The 20,327-nt window shown below is 43.2% G+C and overlaps 2 protein-coding genes, 1 long non-coding RNA gene and 1 pseudogene across 3 annotated transcripts in view; 2 read left to right on the plus strand and 2 right to left on the minus strand.

The window, feature by feature from the left end:
• LOC146322551 (uncharacterized) overlaps nucleotides 1-20,327 on the plus strand; it is a 155,187-nt gene that overhangs the window by 71,194 nt on the left and 63,666 nt on the right. The gene's annotated exons all lie outside the window — the stretch shown is intronic.
• Nucleotides 7,533-8,707, minus strand: LOC146322563 (trace amine-associated receptor 13c-like). The gene is made up of 2 exons (XM_084723999.1): nucleotides 8,535-8,707; nucleotides 7,533-8,349 (listed from the first exon to the last, which is right to left on the minus strand). The coding sequence occupies exons 1-2, from the start codon at nucleotides 8,705-8,707 to the stop codon at nucleotides 7,533-7,535; spliced, it is 990 nt and encodes a 329-aa protein (XP_084580125.1).
• On the plus strand, nucleotides 10,252-10,401 carry LOC146322564 (5.8S ribosomal RNA; annotated as a pseudogene).
• On the minus strand, nucleotides 16,462-17,636 carry LOC146322565 (trace amine-associated receptor 13c-like). The gene is made up of 2 exons (XM_084724000.1): nucleotides 17,464-17,636; nucleotides 16,462-17,278 (listed from the first exon to the last, which is right to left on the minus strand). Exons 1-2 carry the CDS (start codon nucleotides 17,634-17,636, stop codon nucleotides 16,462-16,464), a joined length of 990 nt encoding a protein of 329 aa, XP_084580126.1.

Raw genomic sequence — 20,327 nt, forward strand, 5'->3', positions numbered from 1 at the left:
TAGAACTGCTGCAGAGATGAAGCACCTCTTGAGTTCCATGAAAGCCTGCTCTGCCTCAGGGGTCCAGGAGAAGGAGACTGCAGAGGAAGTGAGCTTAGTCAGGGGTGCAGCTATGTGACTGTAGTCTCTAATGAAGCATCAGTAGAAATTAGCAAAGCCCAGGAACCACTGAAGCTGCTTCACTGAAGTGGGTGTCGGCCATGCTGCCACTGCCTGAATCTTGTCAGGATCCGTCCTCACCTGCCCGCCTTCAATGATGTACCCCAGAAAGCTCACTGAACTGACGTGAAACTCACACTTCTCAGCCTTCACGTACAGCTTATTCTCCAGAAGACGTTGCAAAACCTGGCGGACATGTTGAATGTGCTCCTCCATGCTGCGGGAGAAAATCAGGATGTCATCCAGGTAGACGAAGACAGAGTGGTTGAGGAGGTCTCGGAGCACATCATTAACCAGAGCCTGGAAAATGGCTGGGACATTTGTCAGTCCAAAGGGCATAACCAGATACTCGAAATGTCCAAGGGACATGTTGAAGGCAGTCTTCCATTCATCCCCCTGCCGTATCTGAACCAGATGGTAGGCATTTCTCAAGTCCAGTTTAGTGAAGACTGTGGCACCCTGCAAAGGCTAATCAGAGGTAGAGGATACTTGTTCTTCACAGTTACGTTGTTAAGGCCATGATAATCAATACAGGGCGGAGTGTGCGATCCTTTTTAGACACAAAAAAGAAACCTGCTCCGACAGGGGAGGAAGATGGACGAATAATACCTGCTGCTAGGGAGTCCTCGATGTACCTCTCCATGGATTCTCTCTCTGGACGGGACAGGTTGTACAGACGACTGGTAAGGAGAGGGGCTCCTGGGAGAAGATCAATTGCGCAATCATATGGGCAGTGCGGAGGTAGGGATAGGGCATGCTGTTTGCTGAAGGCCTCGCTGAGGTCCAGATATTTGGGGGTAACATTGGAAAGATCAGGAGTCTCTGGTTCGGATGAGGGTGGCATATCGGTGCCCACCAGGGGAAGGGCAGATTGCAGGCATGTCGAATGGCAGTAGGAGCTCCAGCCTATTACTCTTGCTGCTGCCCAGTCAATGTGTGTGTTATGCTGTCTTAGCCAAGGTTGTCCAAGAATTATAGGAGCGAGAGGGGAGGAGAGGAGGTGAAACTGAATCCACTCGCGGTGGTTCCCTGAGAGAATGAGAAGCAGAGGACAAGTCTTGTGAGTGGCACGAGCCAAAAGTCTCCCATCCAAAGCATCAGCATCCAGGGACTTAGCGAGTGGTTTAAAGGGGATGCCGGGTTGAGAGGCTAGGCTAATATCCAAAAAATTTTCATCCAGACCAGAGTCTACTAAGGCCAACAGGGGCAAAGTCTCAGCTCTCCAACACAATGTGGCTTGAAACTGCATGCGTGAGAAAGAAAAAGAAGTCTGACTCACCAGTACTCCCACTGCTACTGGTGAGCTCCCCCTTTTGGCTGGAGGGAGCACAAGGCAAGGAAATGGCCCATCTGGCCACAATACAGGCACTCCCCCGCCCTATTTTTCCAGTGGTGTTCAGAGGGAGACAGGTGAGCCCGACCCAGCTGCATGGGTTCCTCTTCAGACGGAACAGAGGGTGCAGTACTGGCTGGAGGAATACTGGCACTGGTCTTCATGTGAGGGGGAGGTGGATGACGTGATGTGGACCAGGATTGGGGATGGCTGACTCTCTCCCTGCGATGCTCTCGTAGGTGATTATCAATCTTATTGGACAAGGAAATGAGCAAATCAAGGCAGTTTGTGTCATCTCTTGCTGTTAACTCATCCTTGATCACCTCACTCAGCCCGTTGTAAAAAACTCCCTGGAGAGAATCATCATTCCAGCCTGAATCTGCAGCAATAGTCCTAAACTCAACAGAATATTCTGCTACACTACGGGTACCTTGACGAATGTGAAGAAGACGCCTGGCAGCATCTTTGCCCTGGACAGGATAATCAAAAACATTCCTCATTTCAGAGACAAAATTATTGTAAGAAGAACTAACTGCAGGCTGGCCCCCCCAAACAGCTGTAGCCCAAGCTAATGCTTTCCCACTAAGCAGCCCCATAATATAGGTTATCTTAGACTTACCTGTTGTATATGTTGATGGCTGCTGCCCAAAGACTAAAGAACATTGCATCAGGAAGGCTCTGCACATTCCCAAATCCCCGGAATAGCACTCTGGTGCTGGAACATGAGGCTCTCTGGCTGGAAGAGTGGGGGAAACAGCAGCGTGAACCGGCGGAGGCTGGCTGGGTTGGGGTTCAGGGGCTGGGTTGGAGAGGTGTGTAGCAAAAAAATCCACCTGTTCCCAATTCGGGTTACATGAGTCGAAAGGGCCTTGAGGGTCTCCGTGACTTCTCGGAGGAGTTGCTCGTTGTGACCGGCACGAGGGCCCTGGACAGTGAGGGCATGGCGGAAGCAGTCAGCATCCGGAAAAACAAGGTCTCGGGGGGAGGGGTCTGTGTTTGCTGGGTCCATGTGGCCAGATCGTTCTGTTGCAATCCACTGGAAGAACCCAAATGCAAAACACAGACTCAAATATAGAGTGACGGAAAGAGGGTTTATTGTAAAAGGTGAGTGAGGCTGCAGAGGGAGGGAAATCCGGGGATAGGAGGCTGAGGGGAGTAGGCTGATGGCAGGACTGAGGGGGAGCGGGCGGATGGCAGGGCTGAGGGGGAGTAGGCTGATGGCAGGGCTGAGGGGGAGCGGGCAGATGGCAGGGCTGAGGGGGAGCAGGCTGATGGCAGGGGAGCTGACAGGGTTGGAGGGATTTGGCTGGCTGAAAACGTGGCAGGCAGGCAGGCAGGCAGGCAGGCAGGCAGGCAGGCAGGCAGGCAGTGGTCCTGAAGCAGCAGGAAAAACAGGGCAAGTATCCACAAAAAACTTCTCTTATCAAAACACAAGGTAATTCTCTATCTAGAGACTGGCCTGGAGCGAGACTGTACCATGATAGTAACACAACAATCTGGCAAGGACTGGAGAGGAGAGCCGGTGTAAAATACTGCAGGGTTGATTGCTGGAGGGATGACAGGTGAGCAGCAGAGAGCAGGTGAGATGAATGAATGTGATCAGGGAACCAGGAGAGTGAGGGAGTTGCCACGCCTACAGCAAAGACACAGAGACAGACAGGGGGAGGCGGAAAACAGTACAGGGAAAAACACAGAAACCTGTGACACAGCCTGGGCCATCAGTTGTCATTCAGTCAGTCGCGCAACTGGCTCATGTTTTACTTACCATTTTGCTGCTTGGTACTCCTCAAGCAATTCTGACCATGACCTCGATTCCCTTGAGGGCTCCAGCCCCGGCTTTTCCTCCCTTTCTTCTGATGGCCCACGTAGGCCTGTCTGCGACAGCTCCTCCAGACGAGGCTGAGCTGTTTTTATCCCATATTCATGAACCAGTGTTTCTCCTGCAGCGGGCCTTTCACTCTCCCAAATTGTGAGTTGGTTGAACAAGTGCCGTGTTCATCAGAGTTCGCTCCCCAGGCAAGATTCAGCCGTCAGTCGGCCCCCACCGTGCCTGCTCACGGCCGCTAAGAACCAGGAAACCAGTCTTCCTCAGCTGATGAGAAAGAGGCCTCCACTGCATCTCGATCTCCCGCTCCCTCCTCTCCTCTATCCCAGGTGCCATGGACAACTCCTTGCTCTCTTCCCTGCAGCCTCTAGCGACTCTAGTCATGCCATCAACGCACACCTACAAGCCCTGGAGACCGCCTCACCCCGGCCTCTCCTGAGCGACTCTTCTGCCGCGCAGGCCCCATGCTGCAGTCACCCTCCGCTACGGGAACCTCCCAGTTTTCCCTGGCTTCAGCCATTCCAGATTCTCCGCAGGCTGTATGCAACACAAGCAGCAAATATATCTGGCATGTGAGATCAGTTTCTCCAAGGTAGACAATAACTCAGGTAGTCTTTTCATGTATCCCCCAAGTGCGTTAAGCATTACTGCTTTGTTCAAATCTGCGGATCCCGGCTGATCATAGATTTATCTTTTGGGCATTTATTTATCAGCCTTGCATATATTGTACATATCTGCCAGTCTACCCAGAGAGGAGGCAGAACTGATGCTTATTTGGCCTTAATCAGCAACCTCTATATCTGTATGGAAGAAACGTCATTTATTTATTAAGCCTTCTCAGTAAAGTGTAGGCACACAAGATACTTAGGGAAGGATAATTATTATTTGGCCATCCGTACCTCGCTCCAGCCCTGTCTCTTGCACGACCAGCCTTTACACTCGAACATTCTCTCTTCACTACATCATGTATAATGCCATCAAATGATAAGTTGACAGGCACACGTGCTAGCTTTCTAAGCAGATATCACTGATTAATAAATAAATAAAAAACATAGCTTCAGATTATCCTAAAAATAAAATAAGTAAATAAATAAAAATAAACAAGCAAAAAACTTACATATTGACTTCACTGGTAAGCTGTAGAATGTAATAGTGTTTAAGCCCTGTTTTAAACGAGCTGACAGTTTCAGCCAACCTCAGGTATTCTGGAAGTTTGTTCCACAGGTGGGAGCATAGAAAGAAAGTCTTTTCACCTTGCTTGGTTCAGATCCTGGGAACACTGAGTAAACGTGTTCCAGATGATCTGAGGGGTCTTGGTGCTTCTTTCGTACCAGAAATCAGATGTATTTAGACCATTTAGTACTTTATAGACAAGTAATAAGAATTTAAAGTCTTGAGAAGCATCACATGGTCTTCATCATTTACTTCATCATCACTGCCCGACACATGCCTGATCATTCCAACTCTCTAGCTGATGCTCTCTCCCATTTCAATTTCCAGACTTTCTGACCACTTTGCCCAAATGCCAACAGTTCCTGCACAAGGCCCCCACTCAAGCTTCTAGCACTTTCTAACCCTCCCTTCTGTGTAATTATTTAGAGTCGTTAGGGATTGTATGAAGAAGGGTTTAGCTGCTCAAAACCAAAAACTATGCTTGGAGCACTTTGCCATGTTTCGTGTTGCTGTTTGCCCTCCTCTTAAACCAGGACTGGTCTTCAGGTAAGCTCACTTAAAGTAAAATGATTAGCAAGATAAGTCGGGATTTAGCAACATAAGTTGTTAAGCCCTGACTGGGTATGCTAGCACAGGTGAAGAGCCCAGATGCCGACTCCTAACAGACTCCAGTTGTTTCTGTCATGTCCCTCCAGTCAACCCGGAGTTCAGCAGCTAGCCGTGGTCAAGCCGGGGCTGTCAGACCGCACCGCAAAATAATACTTTTTGTGGTTCATATTTTCAAGTCATGCTTTCTGCTGTGCTTGAGTTGTTTTGACTATACAGTCTGAAATAAATGTATTATCATTAACTTGAATCGTTCGTGTCTCTTTATTTTATTCACACACAAAATTAGGAAGCTATTTTGATGGTCAAGCATATTGTTTTTTTATTGTCATATTGCCATATTACTATCACAAGATAGTGAGATATTTGCTGATAGAATGATTCGACCTGAATAAATAAAGGTCATAGAAGCTGTAGAGAGGCTACGCTGTGCAGCTTTATATATTATATATTATTATAACAATAACAATGATTGTTATCTTTGTATGTTTCAAAAAAATACACTGAGCAGATGACACATCTTTTATATTCTCTCGTCTTTATGTGCATGTTTGGCATTGAAGTACTCCAAAGGTAACTACAAGTAATCAATTACATTAGTTTAATATTGTGATACTTAGAGCAGCAACACAGACACACACACACACACACACACACACACACACACACACACACACACATAGGATATGTATGTTCTTGAGTTAAAAAGTGAATGTATTTGTTCAACATGATAATCTGTAGTTAGGGCCTGTTACACACTAAAATTAAGTCATTGTTTTCCTCAGTTGTTCTGGGAAAAAAAAAAAAAAAAAACACTTCCATGTACCATGTTCCATGTTCTCAGGAAAGTGTGTGTTCGTGCAGATCAGTTTCAGTTTTGCTTGTTGACATTTTGTGATTAGCTCCGTTAACTCACTTAAAAAAACCCCTTTGTTTTGACTTTTATGACCTCAACAATTCTCCTTACATGATAAAGGTGCTCTTGCCATCAAAACACTGTGCCTAAAAATGCAGTTGTCTGACTTTATATAACTGGTGACCATATGAATTCCTGCCATGAGCCAACACAGGGCTGGATTCAATCAGGCACGGCTGAGTTACAGCTGCTCCATGTCAACCAGAGATGATCACAGCTATTCTACACAATACCTGTAATAATACCATCAGTGCTGAAGCACATCTCAGAAGCAGCTCTCTGCTCCACTCTGCTTCAAATCTGTGCCAAGTCTAATTTTGATGGATGCTACTTCAATCTGCACACAGCATATCGAGCAGACAGTCAGACTTCATGATGTCTTTTTCAAAATAAATCACTGAAGGACTTTCTTGTGAGCACACTCACATTCTCTTTAAAATTTGCATGTCTTTCTTGTTATTCCATATTTATAATTGCCTTTCCTTAATTATGAAAAAGTTTTTTTTTATTAGGCTTCTTTCATAAACAATGACTTGTAATGAATGACTCTTGTGGCTTATTTAATGCATTATTGTTTGTAGCAACATATCATTGTAACCACAGAGAGCTTTATGGCCTCCAAAAACAAATCTTTACAACCAGTTACATTCACAAGTAGTGCAGTTTGCTTCAACAACTGCATAACATATATTTAGTGTTTGATGGCTCAGATCTTAATTCTGATTCTGGCACCTGATCACCTTGTGAAGCCTCTAAGCCCATAAATGTTCTGGCACAGTCTGCCTACATAGTTTTGATCAGTCAGCTAAAAAACACTGCTCCAGTTTGATGTTTCTTGACTGATATTGTCATATTTCTTCTGCTCTGCCTCCTTACCTTTTTCTTCAACCTTTTTCCTCAAGCTGTCCTGACTGATAAAGGAATAAAAGTCGAAAAAGAAAAAAAGGTGACAGGCCCGTCACATCCATACCACTTATTTAAATGTGATATCTCAGAACGGTTTGGTGTAGACATCCATTCATGGATGACCTAATTAGATTTTGGTGGTCAAAGGTCAAAGGTCACTGTCACCTGACAAAACATGTTTTGGTCATAACTCAAGAATTCATGATTCATAAATATGACAAAATTTCATACAAATGTCTAACACGATACTAGGAGTTTTGGGGAATAACTGCATACATGTAACTGAAATACAAAATTCATATAATTGTAATTTGCTTCTGTTACTGGCAGAGATGTGTATTCTGCAGACTGTGCATTCAGGTCTGCACTATAATATATATTGTTCCACACATGAACAAAGACAACTTTTGAAAGAAGTCTGTTATGCTGTACATTTTCCCATTTCTGTGCTATGATTGTTTCTCTGCCATACTCATGAGTGTGATTTGTGTACTACATGTGTAACAATTTGTCTGACCAGGGCTATTAGTAGCTTGGATATTTTGTTTCCTCCTTGCTCATACAGAAAAGACTAACTGCTAATGTCTTTGGTTTGGGAAAGATACATTCTGTCTTTACAGTAAGTTGATATCACGGGAGTCAGGCTGCAGTATCTGAAGTGTAACAATGAGTTTGACAGATTTTCTGAACCAGGCATAGAAAAAGGCATAGATCAGAGGGTTCAGAGTGGAGTTAAAACAGAACAGAAATAAGACAAATTCAGAAGTTGAAGTGTTGAGTAAGGTGTCCTGGCCTGTAACCGCAATACTGAAATATGGGCAGACACATATGAGAAACACAACTACAACAACACCAAGAATCCCGGCTGCTTTCACCTCAGATTTCTTAGCAGTTACTTTCATTGAAGTCCGGAGTGTGGTATCTTCAATGTGGGACCTCATGGCATGAGCCTGAGACACAGCCACTACAAATACTCTCATATACAGAACTACAATGATAGTGACAGAACATATAAGAGATATAAAAAGGTCGACAAATCCTCCAACATCATCAATAACAAGCACGCACTCTCCAACACAGGAGTTATACCTTCCTGGTTGTTCCAGGTTGTCCTTTAGCAGCAGACTGTGACAGAGAGCAGAACACATCCAACACAGACAAATGCAGAACTGAACTCTTTTCTTAGTTACTTTGGTAGAATAATGCATAGGGTCACAAATAGCTATATAGCGGTCAACCGATATGAGCACCATGGTTCCTATTGAGGCAGAGGTAACAATATAATATATAATGTAATACACAACACACACAATGTCACCAAGGAACCAGCAGCCGTCTATGATGACAATTTGAAAGGCCATGACAATGCCCACCAAGCAATCTGAGACAGCCAGAGAGAGGAGGAGGAGGTTGGTGGGAGTGTGGAGCTGCCTGGAGAAATAAGAGAGAAATATACTTAGAAATTTTCATATAATCACACCAGCAGATAAATCCATGTCCGACACACAAAAATATGTTACTTAGGAACATGAGACTTTTACTTCACAGCCTGAGATTGAAACATTTATTTCTATACAGCTATCAGTTCAATAAATTGATAAAAAAAATTTGTCTACTTGAAGTGTGAGATGGAGATGATGACCAGCAGGTTGAGAGTCACAGTGAGCACAGAAATGAAGGACAGTGTGATGTTAGTGAGCATGGATACAGAGTGAGGACGTGCAGGCTTCTTGCAGGAGGAGTTGAGGAGTTGTGGAAAGCACAACTCATCTTCTTCGAGGGATATCATCATCAGAAAGAGGAGACGAGAAGCTGCCGAGCTCTTTCAGCCCTCTGTCATATGACTGATTCATTTATTTCCTTCCTCCACATCTCTCCTCCCTCTTTTCCTCTAGTGACATTTTTTCAGTGAACTTTCAGTGGAACTTTTTCAGTTCTAATGTTTTCAGTGCCAATACAAGTCTTTGAATAGTAAAAAGTGTTAGAATTCATTTTTTCAGTTCAGGTTTTATTTTCAATGCCAAGTATAAAGTACATAAAGTCACTGTCCTGGCACACTGGCCTGACCTGTCATATTTTGAATAGTCTTTTTGTGTGTCTCAGACTCTGTGTCAGACTCAGAGCATGTCAGTGTCTTCAGAGCAGAGACGAGCCCCGACCGATGCCAAGGGGTTCTAAAAGTGGGGGAACTCTGGCCTGGTGTTGATTCTACTCCCTACATTTCATCTTAAAATTCCCACTACTACACTGACTTGATTTGACTGAGTGAGTTTTAAAATCTTGCATCCTGTCTGCTGGATATCTGCTTCCTGCACTCTTTCTTCTTACAATTAAATTGAAATTAAGTGACAAGAGGGACTGGAGCAAAAAAGAGAGGAACAGAACATCTGCATTAAAAGAAAAGTCATAATTTTTGTAACCGCTTATTCCCAAAGCGTCGCATGGGGCTGGAGCCTATCCCAGCTGACATTGGGCAAGAGACAGGATTCACCCTGGACAAGTCGCCAGTTCATCGCAGGGCTGACACATAGAGACAGACAACCATTCACACTCACATTCATACCTATGGGCAATTTAGAGTCACCAATTAACCTAACATGCATGCCTCTGGACTGTGGGAGGAAGCTGGAGAACCCAGAGAGAACCCACATAGACACGAGGAGAACATGCAAACTCTGTACAGAAAGGCCCTGCCCCAGCCAGCTGGGCTATTCAAAGTCAAGACCTTCTTGCTGTGAGTTAGCAGTGCTAACCACTGCACTACCGTGCTGCTCACAAAAAAGGGGCGGCATGCTGCCCGTCGCTACTACCAATGGGATGGCCCAATGAGGACCTCGGATCAGCCCCACGGGTCGAGGTTGAGTCGGTCGAACTTGACTATCTAGAGGAAATAAAAGTTGTAACAAGGTTTCCGTAGGTGAACCTGCGGAAAGATCATTGCTGGGATGCCCCGGTGTGGAGGGTGAGGGGACCTGCCGCAGGGCAGGCCACCCCCTCCCTGCACGTGAGCCAAACACTTTGTCGCCTCCGGTTCTCAGTCCGCCGTCACCTGCGGTCAGTCATTTGGGGATGTGGGGATGAGCTCACCCTCAAAACCTCTACCCATAGCACAGTGAGGCAGCTTCACTCTAGCTAGTCATTGCGTGGCCCTGCGTACCCAACTCCCCTTTCCTCTCTGGGGATGGGGTCAGGGGGGGTTTAATGTCTCCTCCCCCGGTCTGTCCCCCACCCCAGTGGGGGCCTACTGGGATAGAGCACCCATGGGGTGTTTGTCCAACCAAGTTAAACCCTTTCGTCTCTGGAACTGTGGCCTACAAAACCAAAGATCCAGACTATTTAGTACGGTGGATCACTCAGCTCGTGCATCATTGAAGAACGCAGTCAGCTGCGATAAAAGATATGAATTGCAGATTTGGACCATCGATCATCGACATGTCGAATGCACCTTGTGGCCCCGGGTTCTTCCCGCCTGTCTGAGGGTCACTTTGTCATCAATTGGGGGCGCTTCCACAGCTGGGGTGTCACAGGCATCCCCCTATGTGCCGACAGTCGGGTGTCAAGTCCCTGGTTGTGGTTGCAGCACGGCCTGTCCAGCCCTCTGCCCTTCCATTCGTCCCCGTAGGACTCTCTCCCTCACTCCTTCCTCCCCTCCAGGGGGAGAAGGGGCGCCCCATCGGGTCCCACATGAGTCATACGTGCCTGCCAGTGGACATTCCCTGTCCTTCTGCGCTGCGCCTACCCCCGGCGGGAACACTACGGTAGGGGTCTGGGGCTCCATCGGGGTTCAGCGGTCGTGTTGTGGGGGAACCACCAGCTCAACACGACGTTCTCCACCTCCAGAGCGTGCCCCCAATGAACCTGAGCCCGTGAGCCTCTGCCTTCCCCCCTGGAACGTCTCAGGGGATCAGGGAGCCATGACCTATCTCTGTCTTCCCCCCCTTCTCTGTTTCTCCCTTTCTACGGGGTCTGGGGGATGGTGGGGGGGGAATCCCATTCAACTGCGACCTCAGACCAGACGAACCGCTGAATTTAAGCATATTACTAAGCGGAGGACAAGAAACTAACAAGGATTCCATCAGTAGCAATGAGTTAAGAAGGAAGAGCCCAGCACCGAATCCCCGTCCGATGGGTGGATGAGGGAAATGTGGTATACGGAAGTCTGTTTGCCCGGTGGCAGTCAAGGGTCTGAGTCTTTCTGAAGGAGGCTCTGTCCGTGGACAGTGTGAGGCCAGTATAGGCTCCCGTCACCCTGGGGTTCAGTCTTCTTGGAATCGGGTTGTTTGGGAATGCAGCCAAAAGCAGGTGGTAAACTCCTTCTAAGCCTAAATACCAGCATGAGTCCAATAGCAGACAAGTACAGTGAGGGAAAGCTGAAAAGTACTTTGAAGAGAGAAAAAAGTATTTTTGGTATTTCTTGCCATGGTGTTAAACTGTATGGTCTAAATTTTGCTTGTCTACAATGTAAATGAGGTCCCTGCCTCAATGTATTTCTGAGTTAAAATTAAGTTTGAATGAATTTATTTTCATTATTGAAAATTCAAGGGAAATCCAAAGGTATCAAGATGGTGCAAGATGCTGTGAGGAAATTTGAGAATGTTTGGATTTGTGAACGTTTGAGAACGTTTATATTGTACACTATTGAAGTGTCTGGGTTATAGGGTGGATGATATTGTGAAATGGACACTTTGGGTGGACACTGTAAATAGTTGTCACTGTAGAGCTATTCAAACAGAGTAGGTGGCAGTCATGCAACACATATGGATGCCAACCGCCATAAAACTCCAAAGAAATAAAGTCGCACTCATCAAAGCTTGGCTCAGAGTACATTTTTTTCTTCTTCAGCTAGATCAACTACCATCTTGATTACTGGGACAGGTAGCTGAGGTAAAGATTTTAACTGTAAACTGTTAGTCTCTTGCTGGAAATGTGCTTGTTTTAGCAGTTCTTCTCAAATAAGCCCTGTACTTAACTTAGAGTGACTATGACATTTAAAGACTGTACAGTTGTGTCTTTATTACTGTTTGAAAAGTAAGAGTTACATTATCTAATAAATTGCCTCCTTTTGTTAAAAGTTGAGAAGCGTAGCTAATCTGAGCCCCGTGTTGTGATTGGCTACTGTGAAATACACCGTTGTTGTGACTGTGTTGTGTTTGTGAGCTGGGAACACAAATAATGTCAAGTGACCACAGGGCATGGTGCCAACATGTGCGCGCACACACACACACAGATGCATAGCATATGTATGTTTGTTAACAAATATTTTTTTGCATCATACCTGATAAATTTCACGTACAACTGTGTGACCTGGGGAATGTGACGTGTGGCTCATCTTGACAACCTCCAAAACAATAGAAAAATACTATTACAGCGCTGGTATTACAGTTCTTCTGTGTAAGCTTTAAGATCAGTGGTTCACAACCATTTTTCCTTTGAGCCCCCACTACTTCTATCCAAGAAAAGCTGAGCACAGCCTGCACACCTGCAGACACATACCAAAAGAAATGAAGTGATTCATTCCAACATTTTACTATCAAAAATAAAGATCAAGTCTGTTATAAGCTTAACATTTTTTCAGGGGTGGGACTCGATTAAAAAATTAATCTAATTAATTAGAAGCTTTGTGATTAATTAATCTCAATTAATCGCATTTTAATGGCATAACAATATTTGCCACAAGAAGCAAAATTTTTCAATTTAAATGGATTTTGGTATATGACTGAATCAAATGATAGACACATGCATACATTTTTAAACAACAAAATATTGTTTATTTTGCATCAGTCTGACAATGGCACTATAAATCATAATGGTGGCTATATTCAAGCTTTCATAGAACTTTATTTAAACTCAGAAGCATTTCAGCAGCGCAGCGTTTTGCCCGTCTGATTATGTTTACTTGCTCTAATTTTGCTGATTAAGTCCGCTTTCCTTGCTCTTTGTGCTTCTACCATGGATAAGCAGGCTACATAGTTAAATTGTTTATTTTCTGTCTGTCTTTATGATCGCGAGTCTTTTATTTTGAAAATCAACCAGCTTCTCCCCTGTTTTCCGTGCCTGACTTCCTACCTGTTCGACCTGCTCTGCTGCAATTGACGCGCCATCCGTCAAAAATAGACTTGCTGCATATTCTCTGCGGAAAGGAGCGCCGAGCCACTTCTGGGACGCTGCTGAGATGCGCCGCTTCTGGTATAAATTAGAGCATTGACTAGAATGGCAGCGTATGGTCCCGAGTGCCGTGGCACAGCCGCACCAGTGTGTTAGGCGGACCAGTGCAAACTGCGATTAAATGCGCTGGTTTTTTTACGTGTTTTTTTTTTTTTTGTAATTAATTAATCGTAATTAACGCGTTAAAGTCCCACCCCTACATTTTTTCCTTGAACAACTCAGAGTAGCTTATACAGTGCCTGCCCCCCCTTCGCCCCAAAGTGCCCTTTTGTCAAAGTGTTTTTTGTTTTTGTTTTTTTATAAGTGTGCGTGTGTGTGAAAGTCTGTCTGTGTGGGCCAAAATAATAAATAAAACAAAATAATATCAATTCAGATCTACCCTCGCTTGGTCACATGATTCACGTAGACGTGCCCTCACTGCCCTGACGTGCCCAGAGGTGCCCTGTAGCTAAGCGCTGCTAAGCTGCTAGAGACGGTCACTGCTAGTCTACAAACCGAAGACCCGAGGGAATACTTAAACAACTGATGGTCCGGTGAGTCGGTTTTGCAGTGGTATTCGTTTGTGCACGGTGCATTCTTGCAAGATGACTGACGAAGTGAAGTGAGCATCCTGTGTGTGTGCGACTAACTCTGCACACACCTGTCATAAGTTAAAGCCACTAGTTAACTACACACAGCGTGCTGAGAGGAAAAAGTATGTCAGGCTTCTTTCTGTTTCTATGAGTGTGTTCGAAACTGCATACTTACCTACTACTCATACTAACTCTTTGAGTATGCAGTGTGTCTACACTGGCAGTATGCAATTTTTGAGTATGCGAGAAGTTCCCGGATGCATACTGCATTCGCCAGAAATGTTGAGCATGCATCACCAGCTTACTACTCACACTCAAATTACCCAGGATGCAACGCAACGTGACGTCACCGCGAACAGGACAGGAGGATTACCAAGCTGAGTAAGGTTAGATATAATTTTCCCTCCAATTTTTATGTTTGGAGGTATGTTATGTTAGCGATTTCTCATTGGATTTACATTTATTAAGAAAGTTTAAAAAATAAATACAACTTACATCTGACAACAAGCCCAAGTCGATAGCGACCATGATGTACCGAAGACGGCGGGCCGATAAGACTCTCCGTCGGTAAGGCATCATGATTGGTCAAATTCCGTTAACGGAACGAGATCAGTCCAAGTCTAATTTTGATGGATGCTACTTCAATCTGTACACAGCATATCGAGCAGACAGACAGTCAGACTTCATTATGTCTTTTCCAAAATAAAATACTGAAGCACTTTCTTTAAATTAAAGTGAGCACACTCACATTCTCTTTAAAACTTTCTTGTTATTCCATATCTATAATTCCCATTCCTTTATTATAAAAAACTTTTTTCATGGTTCATCTATAAACAATGAATTGTGATGAATGGCTCTTATGGCTTATTTGATGCATTATTGTTTGTACCAACTAGACTTGCACCAATTTCAACTTTCTTAGCCGATTCCGATTTCCGGTTTTTCAGGGGTCTGACCTACCGATTCCGATTTTGGCCGGTTCCGATTTTCAGTCTTTCTAAGAACTGTAATTGACAGCATTCACAAACATTTTTGCAACTTTTCTTGTAAATATGTTCATAATAAGACACTGACTATTAAATATTAATTTAATACTTTCTCCAAAATCATCCAGATTACAACCAGGCCTTATTATAATTTTATATTAATATATAAATTAAATATAACAAAATATAATTAATATTATTATGAATAATATTATATTATTAATTATAATATTATTATGAATTGGGTGAACATGATCTCGCGATATCATCTCGCGGGATTTCGTGGGACGCGATTTCACGTGATCTTTTGAGGAAGCGGATGTAAACAAACCGGAGACTAACGCGGTGCAACAGTTTGAAGTAAAACTTTGCAGTGAGAAAAACAAACACAGAAGTTAAAGGAGTCTGGATGAGAAAATGTTTGAGGAGACACATCAACACAGGTTGTTTATTCTTCAGCCAGAACAGGAGGTGAGATTTGAACTGTCCCTCTATGAACGGCAGTCTGCTGCTAGCTTGCTAGCATTAGCCTGAAGTGCGAGAGGGTTTACGGCTGTTTTGCGACATTGTCAGCTGCTCTGTCTCGTTGTAGACTGTCTGTCTTCTCTTTATCCTCTTCTTGGAATCTGTCTCTGACACCAGCTTCAAGCAAACGTGTGTCAGAGTGTGTAGCTGTTATCAGCACTGTGTTGACGTCACGGTTAGTTTGTCTGCTGCGCGCATGACGTGACCATCGTGCAGAACATGTGTGTGACAATGACGGGCACAGAACCGGATTTGTGACACTGACCGGCCGGTCACCGGTCAAGGCCAGTCACGTGAAAACCGGCCCGATTCCTAGCATTGCCGATTAATCGGTGCAAGTCTAGTACCAACATATCATTTTAACCACAGAGAGCTTTATGACCTCCAACAACAAATCTTTACAACCAATTACATTCACAAGTAGGAGTGGTAGGAGTAGTAATGCAGTTTGCCTCATCAAATGCATTGCAAATGTTTAGTGTTTGATTGCTCTGACTTTAATTATGATTCTGGCATCTTACCACCTTGTGAAGCTCCTAATCCCATAAATGCTCTGGCACAGTCTGCCTACATAGATTTGATCAGTCAGCTAAAACAAACTAATCCAGTTTCTTGACTAATATTGTCATATTTCTTCTGCTCTGCCTCCTTACCTCTTTCTGCCTTTTTCTTCAAACTGTTTCCTCGAGCTGTCCTGAATGATAAAGACATAAAAGTCGAGAAAAAAAAAAGGTAACAGGCAAGTCACATCCATAACACTCACATAAACGTGATATCGCAGAACGGTTTGGTGTAGACATCCATTCAAGGATCACCTAATTAGATTTTGGTGGTCAAAGGTCAAAGGTCACTGTGACCTGACAAAACATGTTTTGGTCATAACTCAAGAATTCATGATTCATAAATATGACAAACATTCACACAAATGTTTTACTAGCGGTTTTGGGGAATAACTGCATACATGTAACTTAAATAAAAAAATGCATATAATTGTAATTTGCTTCTGTTACTAGCAGAGATGTGTATTCTGCAGACTGTGCATTCAGGTCTGCACTATAATATATATTGTTCCACACATGAACAAAGATTTGAAAGAAGTCTGTTATGCTGTACATTTTCCCATTTCTGTGCTATGATTTTTTCTCTGCCATACTCATTAGTGTGATTTGTGAACTACATGTGTAACAATTTGTCTGACCAGGGCTATTAGTAGCTTGGATATTTTGTTTCCTCCTTGCTCATACAGAAAAGACTAACTGCGAATGTCTTTGGTTTTGGAAAGATACATTCTGTCTTTACAGTAAGTTGATATCACAGGAGTCAGGCTGCAGTATCTGAAGTGTAACAATGAGTTTGACACATTTTCTGAACCAGGCATAGAAAAAGGTATAGATCAGAGGGTTTAGAGTGGAGTTAAAAGAGAACAGAAATACGACAAAGGCAGCCGTTGAAGCATTGAACAAGATATCCTGGCCTGAAAGTGCAACACCAAAATATGGGCAGACACACATTAGAAACACAACTACAACAACACCAAGAGTCCTGGCTGCTTTCATCTCAGATTTCTTAGCAGTTACTTTCACTGAGGTCTGGAGTGTGCTGGCTTGAATGTGGGACCTCATGGCACGAGCCTGAGACACAGCCACCATAAAAACTCTCATATACAGAACTACAATGATAGTGATAGGACTTATAAAGGACAAAAAAAGGTCGAAAAATCCTGCAACATAATCAACAATAATCACACACTCTCCAACACAGGAGTTATACCTTCCTGGTTGTTCCAGGTTGTCCTTTAGCAGCAGACTGTGACAGAGAGCAGAACATATCCAACACAGACAATTGCAGAACTGAACTCTTTTCTTAGTTACTTTAGTAGAATAATGCATAGGCTCACAAATAGCTATATAGCGGTCAACTGATATGAGCACCATGGTTCCTATTGAGGCAGAGGTAACAATATACAATGAAACATAATACACAACACACATAATGTCACCAAGGAACCAGCAGCCATCTATGATGACAATTTGAAAGGACATGATGAGGCCCACCAAGCAATCTGAGACAGCCAGAGAGAGAAGGAGGAGGTTGGTGGGAGTGTGGAGCTGCCTGGAGAAATAAGAGAGAAATATAATTATACGTTGTCATATAATCACACCAGCAGATAAATCCATGTCTGAAACACAAAAAATATGTTACTTAAGAACATGACACTTTTTTCTTCACAGCCTGAGATTAAAACATTTATTTCTACACAGCTATCAGTTTAATAAATTGATTAAATATTTGTCTACTTGAAGTGTGAGATGGAGATGATGACCAGCAGGTTGAGAGTCACAGTGAGCAGAAAATTGAAGGACAGTGTGATGTTAGTGAGCATGGATACAGAGTGAAGACGTGCAGGCTTCTTGCAGGAGGAGTTGAGGAGTTGTGGAAAGCACAACTCATCTTCTTTGAGGGATATCATCATCAGAAAGAGGAGACGAGAAGCTGCCGAGGTCTTTCAGCTCTCTGTCATATGACTGATTCATTTATTTCCTTCCTCCACATCTCTCCTCCCTCTTTTCCTCTAGTGACATTTTTTCAGTGAACTTTCAGTGTAACTTTTTCAGTTCTAATAATGTTTTCAGTGCCAATGCATTTTCTTAAGTATGGGTTTCATTTTCAAAGCCAAATTTCATTTTCAGTGCCAAATATAATTTACAAAGTAAAAAAATAAAGTCACTGTCCTGGCACACTGGCCTGACCTGGCTTATTTTGAATAGTCTTTTTGTGTGTCTCAGACTCAGTGTCAGACTCAGAGCATGTCAGTGTCTTCAGAGCAGAGACGAGCCCCGACCGATGCCAGGGGGTTCTAAAAGTGGGGGAACTCTGACCTGGTGTTGATTCTACTCCCTACGTTTCATCTTAAAATTCCCACTACTACACTGACTTGATTGGACTGAGGGAGGGAGGATCCAACAGATGTACAGGAATTGGTAGTTAAGTCTCCATTTCATACCCTATATTAGTACCATTAGTCATCACTACAGTGTCTATAGCTCTTGGTGTATCTTTTTAAAAAAAGACCTGCGCTGAATTGACTCTTCAGTGTGTCTTCTAAAAAGTTCTGAAAAGTTTCAATCATTGCTGTTTAAAGGTGCATGGTACTAGACTGTAAACTTAATCTTACCCAATAGAATAAGAGCTAATAGTTAAAAACTGTATTCAAAGGATAACTGATGACTACTACTGCATTGTTCAGCAGGTCTGTACCATGCACCTTTGTAATTTTCACACGGAAATGCAACAAGGTATCGTTCAGATCCAAATTGTCACTTGTCAGGGATATATATGTGATACATATCACTTGCTAGCGGCAAGTATATATATATATATATATATATATATATATATATACACATATACATATACATATATATATATATATATATATATATATATATATATATATATATATATATATATATATATATATATCAACGGACTGTTATCATTCAATGCTAGACAGGGCTGGTTTTCCATAAAAGTTTGATATTCTACTGATAATTGAATCATGGGCGCCCGAGCAGAAATCGTAGAATGAAATTTAAAATGAGGATATGAGAGAATATGAAAATAAATGAAACAGGATTAGCACTTCAAACAATTCTAGTCAAGCAATTAAAAAGAAGAATGAAGGTAACTGTTAACCAAACGGATGGAATTTTCAAGAAGCTGGAACGGCTGCAGAAAAGCAGATACAGTAAGATTGTTCAGCATTATGAGAAGTGGTAGGATTATAGGTGATTGTACATCAAAGTGTCAGAGAAATAAAGCCCTAAAATTTGTAACTACAAGCATTTATAGCTTTGTGACCTGTTTTCCACTCACGAGAGGCGTGCCACTGTCAGTAGACACCAAGTCATTTCTGGAAATTACTGGTGTGTGTCACACAAGAAGAATGATAAGATTTTTAGAAGGAAGGAAGGAGATTGGTAAATCTGTGTGTGTTCATTTGGATTATGTGTCTTACAGAGGCCCTATGAGAGAGCTCCTCTCAGGTGTTTCTGCTACCAGGTCTGGTGACATAAAAGAAGATGTGGGCATGATGAAGGAACCCAAGAAACTATCATAGAGGACTAGAAATAAACAGAAAATGCTCAAAGAGAAACTGATAATTTGAATTTTCTTTTCTTAAAGCTTTGATGGAAATAATTAGTCAGTTGATGATTAATTTAATAGCTTGGTTGCTCTGATGCAGCCAGCCTTCCGGCCAACGTGTCTGTGCTCTTTCATACATGTACCCTGGCCTGCCATCGTCCACTACAGAACCAAGGAACCAGCTGACGACAATTTAAAAGGACATGAGTGTTACAACTGGGGAACCAGGTAAGAATTGAGTTAAAAGCATGACTCAAGGGACAGTTCAGGTTAGTGAACCAGTCTTTATTAGTCAAAAGGTTGGTTCGGTACACAACAGGACAATCAGTGGAGGCAAACAAATACAAAAGGGATGAAGCAGAGGCAGAGTAAAAAAAAAAATCGTCAAAATCCAAAAAAACAAAGAGACAGAGGGAAACAAAAGGCTGGAATATTACAGAAGGAGCTAAGACGAAGTGGCACTAAGAGAAGACAAGACCGACTAAATACTGTGGTGAGGGGAAGGATCACAAGGCACAGGTAAGGCTAATCAGGGCAGGACAGACAATCAGACACAGGTGAAGCCATCAAAAGACAGGGAAAACACACGGGGGCAGGAAGTGAAGTGATCTGAAATGAGAAAAGATGTGTTTCAAAGTAAAACAGGAAACAACATGAATGAATAAAAACACAACCTAAGAAACTTGAGCTGTGAGAATGAGAAGGCCCATGAAGCATTCTGAGACAGCCAGAGAGAGAAGGGGGAGGTTGGTGGGAGTATATCAGTTTCATACAATGGGAAAATATTAACCTACTTGAAGTGTGAGATGGAGATGATGACTTGCAGGTTGAAAGTCACAGTGAACAGAAAGGTGAAGGACACGGTGATGTAAGTGAGCATGGATATAGATTGACGACATGTGGTCTTGCAGGAAGAATTGAGGAGTTGTGGAAAGCACAGTCAAACTTTTTCAAAGGTTTTCATCATCAGAAAGAAGAGACGAGAACCTGCCAAGCTCCTTCAGTCATCTATCTG

This window comes from Lutjanus erythropterus, chromosome 8, assembly GCF_056507025.1.
Source record: "Lutjanus erythropterus isolate fLutEry1 chromosome 8, fLutEry1.hap2, whole genome shotgun sequence".
Classification (NCBI taxonomy): domain Eukaryota; kingdom Metazoa; phylum Chordata; class Actinopteri; order Lutjaniformes; family Lutjanidae; genus Lutjanus; species Lutjanus erythropterus.

Coding starts and splice junctions, on each gene's coding strand:
- LOC146322563 (XM_084723999.1), bottom strand. CDS start 8,707: ATGATATCCCTCGAAGAAGATGAGTTGTGCTTTCCACAACTCCTCAAC. Junction 8,350..8,534: donor ATCTCCATCTCACACTTCAA/GTAGACAAATTT, acceptor TTATTTCTCCAG/GCAGCTCCACACTCCCACCA.
- LOC146322565 (XM_084724000.1), bottom strand. CDS start 17,636: ATGATATCCCTCAAAGAAGATGAGTTGTGCTTTCCACAACTCCTCAAC. Junction 17,279..17,463: donor ATCTCCATCTCACACTTCAA/GTAGACAAATAT, acceptor TTATTTCTCCAG/GCAGCTCCACACTCCCACCA.